Source organism: Artibeus jamaicensis, unplaced genomic scaffold, assembly GCF_021234435.1.
Source record: "Artibeus jamaicensis isolate MK-2021 breed Jamaican fruit bat unplaced genomic scaffold, CSHL_Jam_final contig_76, whole genome shotgun sequence".
Classification (NCBI taxonomy): Eukaryota; Metazoa; Chordata; class Mammalia; order Chiroptera; family Phyllostomidae; genus Artibeus; species Artibeus jamaicensis.
This window is the reverse complement of record NW_026521954.1, coordinates 16,897,887-16,921,234: the sequence shown is the minus strand read 5'-3', so window position 1 is coordinate 16,921,234 and position 23,348 is coordinate 16,897,887. Positions and strand designations below refer to the sequence as shown.

The window sequence follows — 23,348 nt, the reverse complement described above, 5'->3', positions numbered from 1 at the left end:
CAGATCTCTTGTTAATAACTGACATGAAGAGTCAACCATATCCATTCATTTGGTGCTTAAATACCCTTATTTTACCTTCTTTGTTAATTTATGCTTTAATTGGTTCCTCTGGTCACTTATTTTTCATTTCACTCATCAAAGAGTCTTCCCTCTCAATCCAATTAGAACATCACTGTGTACAGAAACCTGAGCTAGGCACCAGGTGTACTGAGGGGATCAGTCGCTGATGGTCTTCCCACATCGTGGCTCTTCAGAAGTGGGTGCCATGAGGATGCATTTCTGTTCATGTTTCTGTGGGAAGAAACATGTATTAATACTAATGACAACTGTCTACAGGTCTTACCTTTCTCCAGCATACGCATTGTATAGCTAAAGGGCGGATGGATTTCTTTCACTATTTACCAACACTATAAGCCCAAAACACATCCCTTTGGTGAGCAATGGATTCCACATTCAGCATTTGCTTTTGTTGCATAGTGCGCTGTAATTGTAAATGAACTCTGTGTGTGTGTATGTTTAAAAAAATAGAGCAATGTAGCAGTGAACAGTTCTATGAGAGGGCAATAGAATTATGACCTGTGTTCATTTCCTTCATTTTTCCTTGTTTTTCATGTCCTCCAAACTTTCTATCATAAGCGTTTATGTCTGTGTAGAGCGCTTACCAACCTTTAATATACCTGAATATGCATGTGTTGGACTAATTTGTTATGTTGGTTTGGTGCCTGACTTTTTCATCTTTTAAATTATGTATTTTTCAGTGTTCTCTATGGAAATAAAATCACGGAACTCCCAAAAAGTTTATTTGAAGGATTATTTTCCTTACAGCTACTGTAAGTAATTGATTGTTTCTGATCTATTGAACCAAATATTATATTTTAGTCAGTGTACCATCTCATATTTTCATGGAGACTTCAGAAAAGTTTGACTCAAAATGACATAGTTTAATGAAATGGAAAAGATTAGCCTAGCAGAACTAACATTGTTGATGGTTATTTATTTGAAGACACAACACTCTGAAGTTGTCCCAAAACCTTTCTGTCCACAATGACATGGATATATATGCTTCCTGTCTGCCCTGTTGTTTAAAGCTTTTACAACCCCTGCCCTCTGTGAAACTTCTCTGGTTTGATTTAACAGTAGTTGGGAAGGAAAGAGACATGGCACTATGTGTGTATCTGCCTTTGTGCAAAGAAGCTGCAAGAGTGACAGTTCTGGAGTAACACCTCCCAACATAAAGGTGGTGTACCTGAGGCCAGAACACAGCAGCAGCACTCAAACTAATCTTCAGTGAGAGGTTTATCTGCAAATCCCTGGATTATATCTTTAAAGACCACTCTGCTTAGACAATAGCTACTTCTCCTTTTCATGAAAAGAACTATTTAGTATACATAGTTATACCACTAAGACTTGACCCCAGGTGTTTTAATGAATGCTTACGTGGAAAAGAAATTGGAAAAAATATGCTAGTATTAAGACTGCGATTGTTGGATCTTCAGATTTGGTCCAAATCACCAAACACATATAGGGTACTTCATGTAGAGCATGTACTGGCCTCGCTGCTGAGGATGCCAAGGGAGACATAATTACTTCTCTCTACTGGTTCATAGTCAGCCTGCTTTAAAAAATTTTAATGTCTCATTTCACTTGTATGTAGAATCCGAAGAATAATATAAATGAATAAACAAAACAAAAACAGACTCATAGATACAGAGAACAGACTGATGGATGTCAGAGGGGAAGGGGGCATGTGGGACTGGATAAAAAAGGTGAAAGGATTGAGAAGTACAGACTGGTAGTTACAGAACAGTCCTGGGATGCGAGTACAGCACAGGGAATATAGTCACTAATATTGTCATAACTATGTACTGTGCCAGGTGGGTACTGGAAATATCAGGTATCACTTTATAAAATATATGATTGTCTTTAACAACTATGCTGTAAACCCAAAAGTAATACAAAATTATACTGAGTATAAACTGTAATTGAAAAAATAATTTTAATAGAAAAATCATTAATATAAATTTTTTAAATTTAGAATGTTATTTTTTCTTTCAAGTATATGCACTTGTTTTTGGTGTGGATGTTTATATCATTTATTTGGTAAAAAAAAATTATTCCTAATTCCACAAACTTCCCAAATATAGATATTTTGTCTTACTTGATAAATGTGTGTTCATAGTATATTCTATTATTCATGTTTTAAATTCTCCATCACTATCTAGGAACACACTTTATATCATGCCCAGCTTTTACATGCACACCCACACAAATGAAGCAAGTTGTTAACCAGGCAGCATTTACCCTCCCTGTGCCAGCTGCTGTCCATTTCTTCTCCATTCACTGTCTCCAACAAACCAAGGAGCCAGGACAGTTGCTGATCTTTGTCACCTAATGACTTTCTTGAGGTTCTAATGATCTGCTAACCCTTGCAGTAGAGTTAGCAATCATCATTTCTGATCTTGTATGCAATGCTTCTCTGTAGATTCCCTCAGCCTAGTGTTTTATCACTGTACTAAGGCCCTATCTTAAGCTCAGGCCTGTAAAGAGACATGATTGTCTCTTTACAGCTTACTGAGAACTTGGTTAAGCATCTTAGATCTGCTTGAATAAATTTAGTATTTGGGGGGGAAGAAGTAGGTAAATGGAACTAAATAAATTAGTGTCCAATGCTTTTTTCCACCTGATTTTGGGACCACACACATTTAAAGTACAAAATGCTCAGCAAAGCACCTTCTTCAGTTGTCCTCCAGGGCCCCCACTGGTTTTCTTGTCCTTAATGTTCTCTGCTCTACCTGCTTCCTGTGGGTGGCTGATGAATTAGAGAATAAGGTCCGTGGAACTTGTGTTATAGAGAAGTGGGATTAATCAGGCCAACCTCAAGCCAGGCCTCTGAGCTTTTAGGAAAGTATTGTGTAGAACACAGAGAAGGCCAACACTTTGGCTCCTGAAAGGGAATAAAAAGAAAAGAGTGCAGCAAAGAAAACCACCACGAGGAAGTCATAGCTTCGCGCATGCGAGGAACACCTGAAAAAGCCAGCTAGTAAAACAGAAATGCTTCATGTTAATTAGAGATTCTTGAAGCCAAAGGGAAAACTTTTCCGAGTGTCAGATAATGTGGCGTACAGACTCAAACTGCATAGCGCACATGTATTTTTTAGCTATGAAATAGTTGTTAAGGTCCTAAGTATCAAAGCACTGAGCAACATGTTGAGAGGGAAAAAGACATATCAAGGAAATTTCCTGCCCACAGAGGACTAAACTGTTTGGGCAACATGGGCCTCCATGAACTAGGCGATAAGTCTAGGTCTCTCTGGTGCCTGAACAGTCTCACTTGGAGTAGATACGAGGACTCTGGGGCTCGTCAGGCCTCTCAAGAGCCTGTGCTTCTGATCAGCATGGAGTGAGATGGATTTCATGTGGGATCTACCTGGTATGCTGCTTCCTCATTCACCGAATCCCCGTACCAGTCCCTGAACTCCTTCAAGTGGCCTCAAATTCTAAGAGACCAACGCTGCTTTCACACGAGAGAAATGGAAGGCAAATAAGAACACCTACTGAGCATCTTCTCTGCGCCAGGTGCATTTTCTGAATTATTGAATTCAGTTTCCCCCAACGCTCATTATTACCAACTCACAACAGCTAAGGCAATAAATTCAATAAATACTTTGTTGACTGATTAAAAAAAGACTAAGCAACACTGAATAACTTCCTTTGGAACCTAGGGGAAGAATAGTTTAGTTGGGCAGAAGACATGTTATAGAAAAGATAGCCTTTCTGTGAGGCCTTGATAGGCTGGAGGTTTGAGAAAAGTGGAACTTTGGCCACGTATGTTCCCAAAGGTGAGTCCAAAGGAATAAAGCTCGGACACAATCCCGAGTCACCTGTGAGGACGATGTTTGCTAGTGTAGGATCTGCAAGCCACAGTTCCACAAAATATTAATGTAGAATATTGATTCACATGTAAGAAAAAAAATGAATGTGTGGCCTGTTGTGTTAAACCACGTTAAACAGGTATTTATACAGTTATTATGCAAAATGTGGGCCTTTAATATGGTCACGTACCATATCCTTTTCCAACAGAACTATCCTGTCTTTGTTTAACAGCAAGTGTTTATTGAGCACCTAGCACATGCTAGGCACCTGGGAAATATCAGGGAACAACATAGACAAATATCCCTGCTGTCCAGAGCTTATACCCTTGGGAAGAGGGACATGCAAATGACAGTCAGCTCTTGAATAGAATAAATAAGTAACTCGCATCTACGAGATGGAAAGTTGTACTTAATGAAATAGCAAAGGTAGATCAACATAAATTCATTGAGAGTGCTAGGGCTTGGGGAGGGGCAAACGGGCTGTCAGGATGGAAGAGAGTGGTTAGGGTAGGCTGAACTGAAATGGCAACATCTGAACAGACTCAGAGAAGCAAGGTAGTTAACCAGGCAGACATCTGGGAGAACATTCCAAACAGTGAAGAGAGTGTGGCAAGGAGGCCTCTGTGGCTGGAGCGGAAACAGCCTGGAGGAGAGAACTTAGAGGCTGCAGAGTTCAGAAGGGGGCACTAAAGATCTTACTGGGTGGTGTTGGCTGGTGTCAATAGGACTTTGACTTTGCTCAGAGTGAAGTGGGAGTTGTTGCAGGGTTTGGAGAGAGGGGCGATGTGATTGGTCTGTGTTTTAGAAGATGGGCACTGTCTTCTGCTTTGGGGACAGACTGCACATCTCTTTCATGGAATAGTTCAAGGGACTAAGGTTTCATGGACCATTTTTTCCCTTTTATTTCATCCTTGACAGCAGAGGCTGGCTCTCACCCACTCTTGCCTACTGTACTACCTCTATGCCTTCTAGAGAATTTACTTATTTTATTAAATAAATGCATAAACACCACTAGCTTTAGGCATTCCTCAGACTACATGCACCTTGCTTTATCTGGTAGAACCCCAAATCTGCAGCCGGGGACGCCTGAATTATGACAGTACACATGTCAGTGTTGAGGATAGAAGAAACATGTTTCTTGGTTGGGTTTTCTCAAGGACACAATTTCAAAGGCAAGTCAGGAGATGCCACACTTTAATTCTTCAACTCTTTGACCAAACAGGTTATTGAATGCCAACAAGATCAACTGCCTTCGGGTAGATGCCTTCCAGGATCTGCACAACTTGAACCTTCTCTCCTTATACGACAACAAGCTTCAGACCATCGCGAAGGGGACCTTCTCACCTCTACGGGCCATTCAGACCATGTACGTATATGTGCTTTGGATCACATTTGATGACCACTGTTTTCACTCTGAACTTGAGAGTTGAGTTCCTTGCAAGTCCTGTATAAAAAAAGTTGTTCTGTATGTGTTCCTGAAAGGCATTTGGCCCAGAACCCCTTTATTTGTGACTGCCATCTCAAGTGGCTGGCTGATTATCTCCACACCAACCCCATCGAGACCAGTGGTGCCCGCTGCACCAGCCCCCGGCGTCTGGCAAACAAAAGAATTGGACAGATCAAAAGCAAGAAGTTCCGTTGTTCAGGTAATTGTGTACCTCACATGGCATTTCCCCTGTGTTACCAAAAACAGCGAGTATGGGACACCTAGAGACTGTTGGCCTTTGCCTGAACTACCAACCATTATGCAACCATATTTCTTTGTCTTCTATACCTAAAGAAAAAATAAAGAGGACCATAAGCACAATTCATATAGGCCTCCTATGGGTAACATTTTTTTACACTATATGAAGCAGAAGAAATAGGCTACTGGCCAAGAAAAAAATGATGCATGGTTGCCTCACACTGTATTCCCAGGGTGCCAACCTAACAGGGGCCTTTTAGTTAACTCACAGTGCCTTTTAAGCCTGTTAAGTCTCATGTTTGTGATATCATTCTCCATTGAGAAACTTAAGGTAATTAATCATGTTTTCATTGCTTCAGGAAATGAACTGAGACTTGGTTACGTGATTTGCTCAGGCTGAGAAGTAGGGGGGAAAATCTCCTGATCCCTTACTGAATACTTTTTCCTCATTTTTGCATTCTCTTTTTTGAATAGGACTGTGAGACTACATTTTCCCCCCAAAAGGCCACCTTTTAACATGTTGGGAATATTACATTTATTTATAGAAAACTAACCATAGATGTATTAATTTTAAATAGAAAGCTTACTTCATTGAAACTTACAATTTGCTTTGGTCTAATCTTTTCTATTTTCTTATGATAAAATACATTCTGTAGGGTTTAAGTAGTATGCTACCTAACTATCTCAAGCCGGTCTCTCATTCGGCAATTAATTCAGACTAAAAAGCTAGTATCAAGACAAAGCTGGGTATCATCCTTGGTTCTAGATGTGTTTACTACTCACTTTACATTATTATACTTCAGCCCCTGCTGAAAATATGCATTATCACTTAATTATCTGTGGTAACTTTAGTCCATTCTTAATCTAATATAACTCATATCTCTGCTTGCTGACATTCAGGTGCATATTCTATTTTTTCTCTTTTTTTATTTAGCTAAAGAACAGTATTTCATTCCAGGTAGGTTTGCTCGGTAGTAGGACTAACTACAGATACCCTTTCTTCACCTTATAAAATATAGCTTCTAAAACTTTGATATGCATGCTTCTGAAAGTACAGTGGGTACTGTGTAGATAGATGACTTCTGCATAGATCACTTAGAGCTGTTTCCTGAACACCTGACCTTTGCATGCAGCTTCTAATGTTAAATATATATATATATATTATTAAACTCCCACCTTTTATTTCTCCTCTCTCTCTTTGGCGCATTGTCTAAAATTTCTCACAGTAGAGCTAAGATGTTTGAACCTATGGCTTTCTACTTAAATCATTTTCTCTCCTTACATTATATATCTGATCTTTTGACCTGTTTTTAAAACGTTGCTTACGAGCTGGTTTTAAAGACAGAGAACTTTCTGCTGTCAAAGAGCTAGTTCTTCATGAAATCAGCTACAAACACACAGTTGTGATTTTCAGTCATGGGATTTATTTATTTTTATTGTCTTTATATTTACGTGAAAAGAGTGTACCTTAATTTTCTCTTGACTTTGCTTACTGTTGCTTTACTTTTTATACAAAAGCAGCAGCTTCCTGTTGATTTACATGCAGTGGTACTTTCTCTGTGACTCAACATACCTGACCTCTGGGAGCCAGAGTGCAGCTCCGTAAACACAACATTGACATCAACCCGCAAAGCATCAGAAGTTCATGAGCACTAGGTGCTTGAATAATTTAGGCCAGTGAATGAATAGTTCTTAGAGAAGTAGGGGACATGTTTTAGCACTACACTCTTAACACTATCAAAGCTGAAGATTCCAGAACTAGCTCTTTGAAGCATGTTTCTTTATCTATTCTTTTCTTGCTTGCCAATTGTGTAAAATGCCTCTTGACTTGTTTGTTTTAAACCATTATATTAAAAATTATATATGTTGAGTAGTGATTGATCAGCCACATTTACCATGTCCTGGTATATCCTAGGCTCTGATGTATTTTAACATTTATAAATAAAGATACTTTCTGTAGAGTTAGTGTATAAAATCATACCTATTTTTTAAAGAACTCTGGGTCTGGTCTCCTTTTTAAGGAGACAGGTGTTGCTTGCCATCCTTGAGTTATGATTTGAATAATGTTATGCATTTAACAGGTTTTGTTTTATTACCTATTTTGAGCTTGAGTGATCAATAATTTTTTACTTATTACACTGGCAGCGTAAGAATCAGCATGTCAAAAAAAGTAACATGTTGAACAGAGGTTGATTGGTTTACCTTATTTTTACCCAATTATTAGGTAGAAAGATATCTGATAGCTATTATTTACCCAGCAAAATATCTGTTCTAAGTACCAAAACACTTATAGGATAAAACAGTATTACTTAAACTCCCAAATTATAACAGTTAATATAATTGTAAGTGAATTATTCAATCTATTACATTAAAATATACTTCATTATTTCATAACATTAAATATATTATTTTAAATAGTTTTTTATTACATAACACATTATTTTAAGCATAATTCATTAATAATTTAGAAATTAATATTTTTGATTCACCAAATAAAGAACAAAAGTCAATTTGTTGTCATAAATTTGACTGCATTTTTACCCACTTCTTGACAGCAGCCAAAATAGGTTTTAGAAAATACCTTTTACAAAAAACTGTACTTGAAAAATAACTAAATAAAATTAATTATTAAAAAAAAGAAAATACCTTTTACATCAGATCTCATGGCTTACTTGTCAGTTTATGGTCATTCAGTTTACGCTATTTAAGACAATAATTGTAGAAGTGAGGATTCAGAAGAATCTTTGGCCTTACTGTCCCTTTTCTTCCAGATTTTAATGAAATTTGAGCATATCTGAAGAGTCACCATATAATGAGTCATTGTCATTGTGTAGGAGGTGAATTACTCTAAGTGTAAGATACCTAGTGTACCTGTTACTTAGACTTAGTTCCCAGTATTTTCTCATTTCAATTTTAACACAAAAGCTTAAACCACAATATAAAAGATTTTCAATAAATGCCACGGCATTAATTTCCAAGTGTAATGAAACTGTTACGTTAGCTTTGCAAGCTTTTTATCTGATTCCATTTTAACTGAGTGGCATTATTCGTAAATTGGAAAGGTGATTAAAAAGCATGTGAGCCATAACCTAAGGATTAGTCCAAATGTGCTAATGATAATCCTTGAAGATCTACACGACTAATTTTTCACTTAATTTTACATGTTCATTTGCCTACCACCATTCCATCATGCATTCTAGATATCATAGTGAGAACTCAAAAGAAAATCCACCTTGCGGAGAGTTCATCTTTTAAAGGAATTGACCAGAACTTAATTTGTGCTGTGCATCTTGGATGCCATTGCTTTTCCTATAAGAACACTACACTTCAAAAAATTATTATAAAAGTTTACAAAGCATGACAATTCCTAGCCTTCCATACCATTGCCCAGTAATTGCCACAGCAGGGAAAGAAGAAAGAGACCTTTAGTTTTATATCTATACATGCCTATTAATCTTAATCGGGATTGCTGTCTTTCTTTCCTTCTTGGTGATCTTTACTTTTACAGGAGTTCACCATATGGGCTGTAAGTAAAGTGTCTGATCTGAAACATAATGTCCCCCCTTTTCCATCCTGGTTGTACCTACCTTCTTCTAGTCTCCGTCTTTTGCGCCTTTCTTTTTTTTTTTTTTCTCCCAAGAAGAAACCACAGATCTTTTGAGCCTCTCTGTTGTCCTTGTAGCTTACGTCCAACTTCTTCCTGGAGGTTGTTCCTGAAAAGCTGCTGTTTCCATTCTGCGGTTCTGAGGAACAGCGGACGCACCTTTCCGTATAGCCCCTTCTTTGTGTTTCCAGGAAATCTTCGGTAGTAATACTCTTACTATGGTCCAAAACATTCTGCGGGAAGAATGCATGTCATGTAAACAGTATTACGTTTCCAGAACGTCTTAGCTTTCCTCCTGCTTCCCCTCATCCTTCCTCTCCGTCTTCCCCTTGGCCTAGTGGATGGTGTAGTGATTATGTAGCGAGATTTTCTGTTGTGCTTGATCTAACCATGTGGTTGCCAGGTATGAGTAAAACATGGTTGCGTCAAGCACCATGGAACGTCACGCAGCTTTCTACAGCATGGCAAGCTGCTGAGGCTTAAATCAGGACGTACTGGTCTCTCTTTATCAAATCCAAAGAAAAAAAAAGAGGGCTTTTTAGGCATTTCTGGAGATTATGTGAGAGGGGGAGAATAATAAAAGACCATAGACCATTAAAAAACCTGAGTACATCTATTTGCCTTGAAAGCCCTAATTTTAAATGATATATAGGGATATGTTTATGACTGGATACATTTTAAATTCTTGACTCAGAGAAAAAAAAATAATCTTTTTAACAATTAATAGCCATTGTGTGATTCGCTGTCAAATAGGCTTAGAATGGCTCATAACTGGATCAGCAGAAAGTACAGCTGTGAAAAGCTCATCTCTTTTAATGTTTTCCTGTCCTGTGAATCTAGTTACTCTTTTTTTTCCAGCAAATTCCAAGCCCTTGTTTTAACCCTCTCCTGACATCCATTGACCAAATTCCCCTAAGTTGTCTCCCTGCTGCATAATCTAGAGTTATCTTCCTTTTTTTCTTCCTACAAATTAACAGACATTCTAACCTTTAGACTCAGTATCTTTCTGTTTTATTTTTCTTGGCTTGAATCCTCAATAGGTACAGAAGATTATCGATCAAAATTAAGCGGGGACTGCTTTGCAGATCTGGCTTGCCCTGAAAAGTGTCGCTGTGAAGGAACCACAGTCGACTGCTCCAATCAGAAACTCACCAAAATCCCAGACCACATTCCTCAGTACACTGCAGAACTGTAAGTTTCTCATCCTACAGAACCCAGGGTGGGAGGGAGGAGACAGGAGCATAGAAGCATTGAAATTTCGGTCTTGCTCTTTTATTCTGAATTATTACATTAATCTTAGTAAATACACATTGATATAACTGTTCTGTGCACAAGAACATTTTAAAGGCTATCTTACTTCATCTTTCTGGCCCAAGATACAATTACAGAAATTTAGTTAGTCATGCTATGAGTAATAACATTCACGTGATATTTGTTTCTTGAGCGTGATATTTGCCAAACCCATTTCTGAACAATCAACAGAATTTTAACACACTTAGTCTTTATGGCAACCAAATAAAGTAGTTTGAGAATCACCATTTTGAATCTCTGTTCATTGTGAATTCAAAAAGAGTCTTTTATATCTGCTGTACTACCCCCCACTGCCTCGTGGCTGGAAGGACTATCACGTACTAAAGCACAGAGGCTAGCATACCGGGAAGAGCAGAGAGGCAGGGTGTGATCAGATGTGGATTTATAACCGTGACTGACAAAGGGCCTGGCACATGTCGGAGTCGTTCATAGGTGTCATGTCCATGCACGGTTTGCCTTTGCTGACTTTATTTATAGAAGGGAGACATTTAATGTTAGTGTTCTAAAATCCAAGAAAAAACCAGAAATCTCATCATTTTCTGAACATTTTAGCCACACTTATGTCTAGTACCATCTGGTATTTGTCATTATCCACTTCACAGAGTTGGCCGTCTTTCTGTGCATGTACAATCCTGACTGGATTTTAGCCCCTTGATGACAGGGATCGTGCGTTATAGTTCATTTCCCACTGCACCTAAACTCATGCCTGTGACTTAATGAATTTTAAGGGATTGAATAATTAAAAATAATGTAATGCTTTCAAAGAGATGACAGAAACTAACTATCTGTGATTATGGTGATGTTTTCTTATTCCTATTAGTTAATAAAGCTATTTTGTAGTGACAGGACTTTTAGAAATGTCTAGAGACCATGCAATTAAAGCCCCAAACTATATTTTTTTGTGCTCAAGTAGGGAGCTGTGCTTCTTTCCAACAATACTAAAATGATAATTCAAATCATATCTTCCAGCATAACAAATATGTGAAGTATGCTTAGTTGTCTAATCAAGAATATTAGAAACTAGCATCTAATTTACTTTTCAGCAGAGGTGATATTTGTATTTTAAGAAATTAAGGATTTTCTACAATTAGACATTTAAAAATTGGCACTTGGTAGAAAATATTTTCAAACCATATATATGGTTATTCATTATAACCAGAATGAATAAATAAAGCATTCTTACAATTCAACAACAAAGTAAAAAATAGACATGTACATTATCCAGTTAAACAGTGGTCAGTGTATATGTATGAACATTTCCTCAGATACACAAATGGCCAATAAGCACAGGAAAAATTCTCAGTATCATTAGGCATCCGGGAAACAGAAATCAAAGCCAGAATGCGCTAAGGGTGCACACCTGCTAGAATGGCCATTAAACAAACAAACAAAAAATCCAAACAAAGACAGTAACAGGTGAGAGAAGTTGGACCCTTCCCACATTGCTGCCAGGACTGTAAAATAATGTAGCCCCTTTGCAAAAGAGTGGCCGTTTCTCAAAAAGTTAAACGTCAATTTACCGCGTGACCCAGCAATTTCACACATATGTGTGTATCCAAAGGAATTGAAAGCACATGTCCACAGAAAGTCTTGTACGCTGATATCCTAGCAGCACCATCCATCATAACCCAAAAGTAGAAAGCAGCCCAGATCTTCATCAGTGGAGTACTGGCCAGTAAAAGAATGAAGCACTGACGTGTGCTCAAAAGGCATGAACCTTGGAGATAATATGCAAAGTGAAAAAAGCTAGCCACAGAAGGCTACATCTAGTTCAATTCCATTTATAAGGAATGTCCAGAACAGGAAAATTTATAGGCACAGAAAGTAAATTAGTGGTGGCCAGGAACAGAGGTAATGGGGGCTCAAATTGACAGTGACTGCTAATGGGCATGGGATTTCTTTTGGGGGTGATAGATATAGCCTAGAATTTGGTAGCAAACATGGTTGCACAATTTTATGAATGTGCTAAAACCCACTGAATTATATACTTTAAAAAGTGAACTTTGTGACATATAAATTGTCTATCAGTAAAGCCAGTAATAAAAAAAATTAGGGGGCATGTAATTAGAAAAAGTGGCCTAAAACGCTGTCTTGGAGAAAGGCAATAGCAAGAAATGAAGTTTGTGATTACCAAATGAGGGCTTGTTTTGATTTTCGATTATTGTGTTTCTTTACTATGCGCTTCCGATATATTTTATTTTGATCATGACAATTTGAGTGAAATGGAAAAATGCTCAGTACGTTTGTCCCTTCACATTCCCGGGGTCTCCATCTGCAAATTTAAACAAACTTGTACAGAAAATATTTTTTAAGTCACCTTGTTGCCGACACGTGCTATGTAGTTAGGCCTATGATGGTGGCCCTGTACTGAACATGAAAGGTGAGCAGACATTTTTCTAGGCATTATTTTCTAAAAAATAGAATATAACATCTATTTACATAGCATCTACATTGCATTGGGTATTATAACTAATCTAGAGATGATTTAAAGCGTACGGGAAGATGTGTGTAGGTTATGTGCGAACTCTGCATCATTTTGTAAAATGCAGTTGAGCATCCATGGATTTGGGCATCCAAGGAGGGCCCTGGAAGTAATCCCCTGTGCAAATTGAGGGGCAGCTGTGTTTTCCCTGGATCTTCTGTGAGGTGTGTCCTATAGCTTGCTTTAGGACAATCACCAAATGATGTTATCATTCTGTATGAGAAATAAAATCATATCCCTTCCTGGCTCAGAAAAGAAACGTTTCTGTTTCTTTTTCCTAGACGTCTCAATAATAATGAATTCACTGTGTTGGAAGCTACGGGAATCTTCAAGAAACTTCCTCAGTTGCGCAAAATGTAAGCCGTGCATTAGCCATCTTTGTAAATTTCTGTCGTGGTTTTCCGTCATGGTTTTCCCATCCCTTTGCCGTTTGACTTAGATGTATTTGGAAACTGGAAAACATAAAAGGTCCCGAGAAATTTCCATAGAGTGACTGACTACCTGTGGCCTGATTTAGGGTCATCTCTGAGAGGAACCTGAGCAATTGGGTCTTTTCTGTGTGTTCTAGTGATGCCAACCTCATTTCCATAGCCGGGCGCTGGCATCTCACTGTGCCTCAGACAGCGGGCCCGATGTGCAGCCACAGCGGGAACCCAGCATCTCAGCACTTTAGGAGATGGGTTCAGTAATGCCTTGTAACTCCCTTTACTATCCCACAAACCAAGCTGTTATTTCTCTTTCAGCACATTCATGTCAACTATTTGACTTTTTGCTTCATTAAACTTTCATTAGGAGATAGTCAAAATTAATGATTGCTAAACTGGCTTGATAGCTCAACTGTGTTACTACACATTCACAACTCATATTTCAAAATAATTTTGTAAGCTCAGCAGTTTCAGCAACACTTGAGACAGTACTTCACCCCACTGTGCAGGGAAGAGGCAGCGGGGCGGGTGAGGCAGAACAAAGGCCAAGAGTGTAAGGCCAAGGGAGCACCCTCCGTGTATGAGGAAACAGCAGGAGGAGGAAAGGGGCATTTTTCTGTGATATCTGTGCTTTTCTATATGTACCTGGCCCACGGTCATAGACTGTAAGAGGCAGAGAAGACTTGAACTACTTCTGATCACTTGACCTCCATATTACATAGTATCTCCTAAAGAGTTTCTACTTGCTTCATTGTCCTTCTTTTTCTGTAATACAAACTACTCTTTCTTCTTAGCTATAAGATGCCTTTCAATTGAATACATATTTATTGAGCAGCTATTATGCGCAGTGCTCTGAGAGGAATAAAATGATGCTCCTAGTCTTGGAATGGCAGTGAGAAACAAAATACAGATCATCAAGTTGGTGATTTTGGCACATTGCTACGTAAATCTCACTGGGGACAAACTCATAATCAGATTATTTCTGATGCTGTCTAAATGCTCACACACTTTAGTTCATTCTTCTCTCTACCCAATTGCCTTCTTTTAATCATTAATTCATTCAACCCTTTTAATCAGCAGCATTTCTTTCAAAACTTGCTTATTAAGTTTTGTGGCAAACAAAGACTGACGCAACTCAATACCTGCTCTCAAGAACTTTATACTCCTGGGGCCCCATTCAGATTATTTTGACAATGATGGGCCTGGTATTTTTCACTGTGGACATACCCTTACTTAGTATTACCATCACTTCAACTTGATGAAATCAGAAAGTGGTGTCTCTTCCGAGCCCTGGAAATGCTGGGCAGAGAGGGGCTTGGCAACTGTGGGAGGGTGTCCCGTAGAGGAAATGGATCAAACACAGCTCCGTGTCCTCACGGTTAGGAAGAAATCATTTAAAATCTGTGTTTCAACAATTTTTGTTTAGAAACTTTAGCAACAATAAGATCACAGATATTGAAGAGGGAGCATTCGAAGGAGCCTCTGGTGTGAATGAAATACTGCTCACGAGTAATCGCTTGGAAAATGTGCAGCATAAGATGTTCAAGGGGTTGGAAAGTCTCAAAACTTTGTAAGTATTATAATGCACATTGTGGTTCTTCTACTACAGGATTGCACTTCACTGGCGGTTATAATCCTGGAGAGGGGTTGGAGATTCTAATCTTCCTCATCGCCCACCCCCGCCAACCACCAGCCATCTCTGTCTCTCTCTCTCTCTCTCTCTTAAACACACACACCCTGGATGCAGTCTCTTTCTCTAATACTGCTGACTTCAGCATGTTGCTTGCAATAGAGCAAACGGGTCTTTCCTTGCTGCAACTCCACAACAACAAAAATAACAGATCACATTCAATCCACTGCTTGTAGAGATTTGGCTCCTCTGATCCACCTCAGCATGATCCTTCCTCTTCCTTTTCCTCAAACACCTCCATCTAAAACTCTGTCCTGGCCCCATGTAACTAGCTTCAGAGTCCACTCCAAGCCCTGTGGCAGGATGGCCGCTTCCCTGGAGAACACCTTTGTCTGCACCTGCAAGGTCTTAGTACAAAAGAGGCCGATCGGTGTTGGAAACTTTACTATGAACTTCGAAGCAAGGATGCTAAGAGGATGTCTGCTTCCTTGCTTAAGGGTTGTGAGGTCAGGAAAATATAAATTCTATATGTTTCCAGAAGGTCGTTGGCCAAAGGGGATGGGATGGGAGTGACTAGTAGTAAGGACAATGGTCTGAGTTATTTGAGTTTCCTACAGAGCACGTATGTCCTGTTCATTATCTCCAAAGTATATAATTATGTTTGACAAAAGCGGTGGCCTGAAACTCAGAAGAGGCACAAAGTGAACTCCAGAGCCTTTGGAAGACACAAAGGAAAACCGTCTCCAAGCAGCAGCCCTCAGCAACTGCATTGGAGAGAGCCCTGCCCCACTGTCCACTGTCCCCGAAACCCTCATCCTCTCCCTCAGCCTCAGCCAGGGGACCGAAAGCCGGGGAGTCCCTGGCCTGCCCTTTATCAGGGAATGAGCATTCCTCCAGGCAGGGTGGGGGCGTGACTAGCACCCCAAAATTAAATCCCGCTGTAAAACCTCTGCCCGGGAAAATACACATGTGTTCCCAGAGGAGTGGCCTGGAACTGGTCCAGGAGGACCCTTCTCGTGTGCAATTTGGAGCCACTTCAACGTGGTATGCAAATATTCCTTCAGACTTTTGTAGAGGAGATCATGAGTGTGTAGAAGGAAGGCAGAGAAGTTACACTGCAGGTGACTGGCTGCATCTACTCCCACCCTCGCTCCCCACCCCCAAGCTCTCTCAGGTAACTCAGCAAAAGTAACTGAGACAAGCAGAATCCTTCCTGCTTAGGCAACAGTGGAGGGACTACTTGTTACTGGAAGTTTCTCCTTGACTGGGCAGTGGGAGGGGCAGCTAGTGGGGAACCTGTAACTTCAACTGCATTCGTCTGCCTTGGGCTGCCATAAGGGGAAACCACGGACAGGATGACTTAGCAGGGATGTGTCTTCTCACAGTTCTGGAGCCTGTCAGTCCAAGATCAAGGTGCTGAGAGGGTTGGTTTCTGCTGAGGGCTCTTTTCTTGGGCTTTAGCTTGCCATCTTTTCATGCCATCTTTACTGAACTTACCTCCATGTGTGGGGAGAAAGAACTCTGGTGTCCCTTTCTCTTCTTATAAGGACACCATTCCTGTCACATTAGGGCCCCACCTGTAAGCCTTCCTTGCACCTTGATTACTTCCCTAAATGCCCAGTCTCCAATGCAGTCTCATCGGAGGTTAGGGCTTCCACGTGTGAAATTTAGCGGGACGCAGCTCCTTTTCCAGCGCCATCCCACAGGGTTTAACCAAGTATTTCTTCTGACTAGTTTCATTCATGGGACTCTGCCTGAGATGGGTTCTCTAAATTCATTTTTCCCCTTTATTATATCTCTAGCAATGTTTCTGTGCCTCTTATGTTTTGGTACCTGAGGCAGACACCCAGCTGGCTCTCTGCTTAATCCCCCTGTTATGGGAACAAGGATAAGGAGAGCATTTAGAGCCAAGCTCGGGTAGTCAAAGGCCTGAAGTAGCTTTATCCAGACATATGTAGTCCTCTGCATGGGAACGTCCGGCTTGGAGCTCTGAAGATCTTGACAGGACACCCCAGGTGTCCCTAAACTTCATCCCAGATCGCAGGTGACATGGGGTCCATATGTAGGCTTCCAGGTTTTTGTGGTGACAGAAAGCTTTGCTTTCTCTAACTTCTCCAGGGATCTGTGACTCCAACAAAATTAAGACCAAGTGCTTTTGATTATGTAAGGCAAAGGCTACTTCTGAGAGGAGTCCTTTTTTGTTGCACGTTTGTCCCACGGCATAAAATGATGTCTCAGGTGACACCACCCTTTCTTCTCATCTGTGACCTAGCAGGAGGCAGAGGTTGATATTTCTTATTTACTAGAGGGCAGCCTAGAGGTTTAAAGGAACACTTTGTGGTTGATGTATTGTGCTTCTCTCTTACATCCTGCAATCTTCGAATAGGGTGATCAACTCACGTTTAGCAAAATTCAGGAAAAGAAATTAAAATTTTAACAAATCTGAGTGAGATTTATGGCAGCTATTTATTTTGACTGAGATTTCTAGAACCTTTTGTTACTTTTTCTAAGCCCTACAAATAAAGAGTTTAGACAAGCATCAAGAACTGAACCGAAACTACGGCAGTGTTGCCAAAATGACTACTGTTAATTGTATGAATGGCAATGATGACAAAAGAAAAAAGAAAAAAAAAAAGATAGTCAGAATTTTTTTAAAGAGAAGCCCCATTTTAGCCTCCCTGTTGTCAACTGAGATCTTTAACTATGGCTTTCTTTTTACATTCTGAACTTAAAACAGTGAAACGATTTTCATAAATAAAATAATTTGCGCAGGCTCTGTGGGAGGTCAACTTTGACTCCCATAGCAGATGCTGACATTGACTTGGCGTGTAAGTCCCTGAGATGCCCTTCGTTGTTCATCTGCTGGGGTTATTGATTCTTTTCTGCCTCCCTTCCGTTCACCCTCACATGCAACACTGCAGTGAATACACTAATCGCAGGACTGCAAGGGCTTAGAAAGCTGTAGGTGAACTAGGGCATTATGTAATCATGCAAACAAAATGAGAACATCAAAGGGAAGCATTCTGCCCTCATCTGATGGGGTTGGAAATCCACGGGCTAGGCTCTCCTGGCTTTTTGTAACTGAGAGCAATCACTGGCAACTCAAAGCATTTTACTTTTGCAGAAAGTTCTCAGTACATAGCCACAGTGTTTCCTCCTGTCTAAAAACACTCAGAAAACAGTAATGAATGCTACAAATTTGCAGAGAGGAATTATTTGGGTCCGCAGATAGGCACAATGGATTGCCTGATGCTTTATCTCCATAACAATGTTCTCTTTTTTCCCCTCAGGATGTTGAGAAGTAATCGAATAAGCTGTGTAGGGAATGACAGCTTCATAGGACTGAGTTCTGTGCGTCTGCTTTCTTTATATGATAATCAAATTACTACAGTTGCACCAGGGGCCTTCGACACCCTCCATTCTTTATCGACTCTGTGAGTATGAAAATCAGTCTCCATTTGTGTATTACTTGAGCCACTGTATCACATTTATTACTTTCATCAATAGCATTTTAATGCATTATTAGGCATTTCATAAAAATGTGATCAAGGACTTAGGTATTTTTTAGAAGACAAATCTGTTCATGTTAAATTACTTTAACGTTTCCAAAAATGATTACCTACTATCTTATATTAAAGTTAAACAAAGATCATAGTATTTTTTTAGTCAGTTCTTTTTTATAATAAGGTCCTGCGGCTTAGTAATTGATACATTTTAATCGTCGTGCAACTGGAATGTGCTGTCAGTGAAAAAAGTGTTATGGATTGTCCCCAGTGTCCTTGCTGTGGAGTCCCTTCAGCGTAAGCAGAACAGAGACAGAGTGGATCGGGTTGTTGCCACCACGTGATGCTCAGAAGGGTCATCGCAGGGAGGGGCTGCCTCAGGATGACCGGAACAAGAACAGCTGCTCCCTGGGGGATGGGATGGGATTTACTAGGATACTGGGGAGATACTGGAGAACTGGGTTGAGCCTGTCCAGAGCATATTTTATGTAGACACTTTGAGAATAAAGACTATTTGTAGGTGAAGACACAGAACTCAGAACATGTCAAAAAAAACCAAACCCTCTTCAAACAATGTATTTAAGTATAATCAGTACCTAAAAAGCAGGGTTTAAAAATGATAAATCTTATAACTGATTTGATATCCTGCTAATCGTGGCATACTAATCTAACTGGAAAGGTAGTTAGGAATTAAAAAAAAAACCATGTTCAACATAGTGCAAGTCACTGAAGGAATAATTTGAGGAAAGCATCCATCCGCCGGCAAAGCACTAAATCCTCTTCCCACATGAAATGTGACATATCACACAGGGTGACTAATTTGTGCATATTAAATATGGCATGTTTGCAAATAACAGAATTGTCGATAGGTTTGTGCTGAAGTGGTGAGGTGCCGAAAGTCTGGAGATTTGTAGAAGTCAATTCATTTTTATAACTGGCATTTAATCAACTCAGCTGTCAGTTCAGATGGGAAACCTATTCTCTAGAGCAAATAAGAGATGGAAATCTTGCAGTGACAAATTAACGAAATAGCTGTTGTCAGCTTAAACTCAATAATATAAGGTAATCAGCCTTCATCTATATATTAAGTTATTGTGTTATCAGGATACGGAGGCCTGACAGTGACTCAGATTCCAGACAAGTTTAAATTGTCTCTAAATGAGGTGTCTCTCAGGACCCCCTGCATAAGCCCTAACTTGCTGCCTTTACTTTTTATTTTTTGCATGAAATTATTTGAAGAATTCTTGTAGGGAAGTGTCGTTATTTTGTACATTTCACACATAAATATTTTAGCAAAAAGAAATGCATCTCGTATGTTGTGATTGAGTACGAATCTGGGACTGGAGAGGAATAGGAAAACTGAGAAGAAACCATTCCCGACAGAAATAGTGTGGCCCGGTGGTGGCCTGGGGTTTTGAGAAATGAGAAAGTGAAACCCTGAACTCCACTCTGCATTGTTTGCATGTGGCGCTTAGGAACCTCCTGGCCAACCCTTTTAACTGTAACTGCTACCTGGCCTGGCTGGGGGAATGGCTCAGGAAGAAAAGAATCGTCACGGGCAACCCTCGATGTCAGAAACCATACTTCCTCAAAGAAATCCCCATCCAGGACGTGGCCATTCAAGACTTCACTTGCGATGACGGTAAGAAGGCCTCTGAATGGGCCTGGAAATTATTACGCTGAGTGGAACAAGCCAGTCAGAAAGACAGATGCCATATGATCTCACTTATATGTGGAATCTAATCAACAAAATAATTTAACAAACAAAATAGAAGCAGAGCATAGATACAGAGATAGACTGACAGCTGTCGTGTGTGTGTATGTGTGTGTGTGTGAGTGTGTGTGTGGCATATAGACACAGATAACACTGTGGTAATATCCAGATGGAAAGGGGCCTGGGGTGGGGAGAGGTGGAAAAGGGAAAAATGGGAGATAAATGGGGTGGAAAGGACTTGACTTTGAGTGGTTGGTGCGTGATGCAGCATGCAGACGATGTGTTATGGAGTCATACACTTGAAACCTGTATGGTTTTATTAACCAATGTCACCCCTCCAATTAATTCAATAAAAATAAAAGGAACACCTAGCCAAATCTTGGGTCACTGGGCATCATGGTGACTGTTCTGGTGCTATCGTAAATGTATGGCATCAATCCATAAATCCCTAAAGCCCTATATATCAGTGGTCATATGGCTCAAGATTGGTGCTTGTTGTGTTCATGTCAAAGCATGGAATTGCTTCTCATGTTGTCAATGCCGCAAATCTGGGTTTTCCTGTGTATCTTTCCACAATTTAGGAAATGATGACAACAGCTGCTCCCCACTCTCCCGCTGCCCCACAGAGTGCACCTGCTTGGACACAGTGGTCCGATGTAGCAACAAGGGCTTGAAGGTCTTACCCAAAGGAATTCCGAGAGATGTCACTGAACTGTAAGTAAGCATGTCTTTCTTCTTTCTGAATAATGAATACGTCACACTCCAAGGGAAATGGGCACCAAACAAAAGGTTTCAGAGTCCTGTTTGCAAATGACATTCTCTGGGCCTTCAATTAGCATCACCTAAAACCTTAAACAAATAATAGGAAAGCTGGTCCAGAAACCCCTGGGAGATGCTGGTTGGGCTTGTTCTCCATTCTTCCCTGCAGGATTTTCAGTGCCTTTATCATGCTAGGGTGCACTGTGACATGCCAAGAGAGGATGGTGAAAAATAAGGATGCTCCCATGCTTACATGTTCCTATAGCCCTTTTCTTATTGTCTTATAAGATGTTTCATCAATGCGCCTTGGGGGACGCTGTATATTTAGTTTATCTTTAGTGTCTGAGATATTCCATATGGTTAATTATTCTTCACCTCCGCATCCCTTAGGAGAATATCTCACCATATGGGATACATTAATGTCTGGGGAGTGCAAAAAGCTGGCATAATTTTTTACCTTTAAAAAGAAAAACTGCCCTTTGGATTTGGATTGGAGCCCTTTAGTTTGTAAAGGGTTTGGAGCCAATGACCTCCTGACATTTTCCTGACTGATTTGACCGTAAGTTACGTGGTCAGCACACACATGTCTAGGAGCTAAGCACTACCCACACCTCAGCTGCCTTGTGCTCTGTTGGGGAATGGAATACATCAGAATAAGCTGCTTAGATAATAATGCATGCATACTCTACTCCATTCCTTTGTGTGTATACGAATGGGCAATGTCCAAATGCTTGACTTGCAACTGAGTCATTTTGCCTCATTGATTTTTGTCTGTAAGGAACTATGTGTCAAAAATGATTTAAGTGCAACTCTAACTCATGCAAATGTGTACCTGTAATTAATGCAGCTGTATGCAAGCACTCCAAATGAGCAGCTTTGATGGACTTTTGGCAACATGGAACATAATGAGGTTTAAGAAGACACCACTTCAGTTTTAAAAAAAACTTGTTTCCAAATCGTGGGCAGCTCTGTGAATCCTAATTTGGTTCTGAATTGAACATTCAGATAAAAACCGTGTGATCTTAGCGTATGTACCCAAAAAGTCCTTGTTAGATTTGAATAGTTATAAAATGATTGGTTTCTCTCTCTTCCTGCCAGTCACAGTTGTTAACTAACTGTAAGCACAGCTTTGTGTGTGTGCATGTATGTAATTAAATACTTAATCCTTACTTTAATGCGTGTTTATTTCAGATGATTACCCTCCACCCAGAGTTGAGGAACTAGGTGCCCATAGAGTACTCTGTATACAAAGCCCTGATTCTGGGAGCCCCAAGCCTAGAATAGGGCTCTCGGTGGAGAATTCCAACTGTCTTTGCTGCGATGCTTTTCTTGTATTAACTGGCCCCTCCCTTAGTCATTTTACCAGGCTCCCAGTAAATAATTTAGAAATATATATATATATTTATTTCAACCTTCTTTAATTTCCGTATGAAACTACATTTGAGAGCTTGCTCAATTTACAGTCTGTCTATGCCATCGATGTGTTTCTTCCATCACACAGTCAAGTCCTCGGTCTTTTCTCCACCAAGTTTTACAATGTAATCTTTGCTAAAGAAAACAGGTGTGCGGAGGGAATCAGCTCATCTCTTGTGACTTCTAGAGAAGTTTACCTCCCAGAGAGTTTATTCTTAGAGCTGTATCCAGTCAGCAGGATTGCTCTGTACAGGAATTTGTATGCATGCATTAGAAAAATTCCACGGGCTAATTATATTAAATCATTAAAGCGTTTAGCAAAATATCATCAGTAGAAATTTTAAAACAAAAGATGTCTATTGGTTTTAATCATTTTCCTGTGATTTTCCTCTTAGATTGCTTCATGTGTAAACACCCACAGCACACTCTCTGAATCTTTTTTGCTTTCTCTCAAGACATTTTCTGGAATGAAGGGAGAGTGTTGAGGTGTGTGGGGTTAGGCTGCCGTCTAGTGGCTACAAGAAGAATTTAACTCCGGGAAAGAAATGAGGGAAGAGATGAAATACAAAGTCAGAAAATTTGAGTAGGCGTGAGGAAGCATAATGTGCAGGGTCTTAATCAAATATTTACTGGGTATTGTGGTCATATGTGACTGTTATATAACTGTTTTCATTTTGAAATAGTTGAAACAGATTGTTATCTTAGGTAGTTTCTCTGCTACTGCTCTATCCAGCAAAAGTACTAACCTCAGCCCTGGGTCTTGACATTGACCACAACACAGGGGCAAGAGGGGTCACGGGCCCAGCGTGCCAAAATGGACTGGGGCACATCTTCACTAGGTGCCCAAAGTGAATGAAAGACATTTGCACCCTCCACTGTCTATGTTCTGGGGAAGAACAGCCTCGGGAGGAGATGGAATTTATTCTTGTGTGTGTGGCAGGGGGTAACATT

The 23,348-nt window shown here is 40.0% G+C and overlaps 1 protein-coding gene across 4 annotated transcripts in view; it reads left to right on the top strand.

Moving 5' to 3' along the window:
• SLIT2 (slit guidance ligand 2) overlaps positions 1–23,348 on the top strand; it is a 318,505-nt gene that overhangs the window by 227,301 nt on the left and 67,856 nt on the right. For 2 of the 4 annotated variants that reach the window (XM_037140742.2, XM_053672434.1), the window contains exons 12-21: positions 759–830; positions 5,095–5,238; positions 5,355–5,518; positions 6,491–6,514; positions 10,201–10,351; positions 13,235–13,309; positions 14,805–14,948; positions 18,299–18,442; positions 19,987–20,153; positions 20,807–20,939. In XM_037140742.2, coding sequence (XP_036996637.1) covers positions 759–830; positions 5,095–5,238; positions 5,355–5,518; positions 6,491–6,514; positions 10,201–10,351; positions 13,235–13,309; positions 14,805–14,948; positions 18,299–18,442; positions 19,987–20,153; positions 20,807–20,939 — 1,218 coding nt within the window. The remainder of the gene's footprint in view (positions 1–758; positions 831–5,094; positions 5,239–5,354; positions 5,519–6,490; positions 6,515–10,200; positions 10,352–13,234; positions 13,310–14,804; positions 14,949–18,298; positions 18,443–19,986; positions 20,154–20,806; positions 20,940–23,348) is intronic. The other 2 variants (XM_037140744.2, XM_053672435.1) reach the window with 1 other exon arrangement.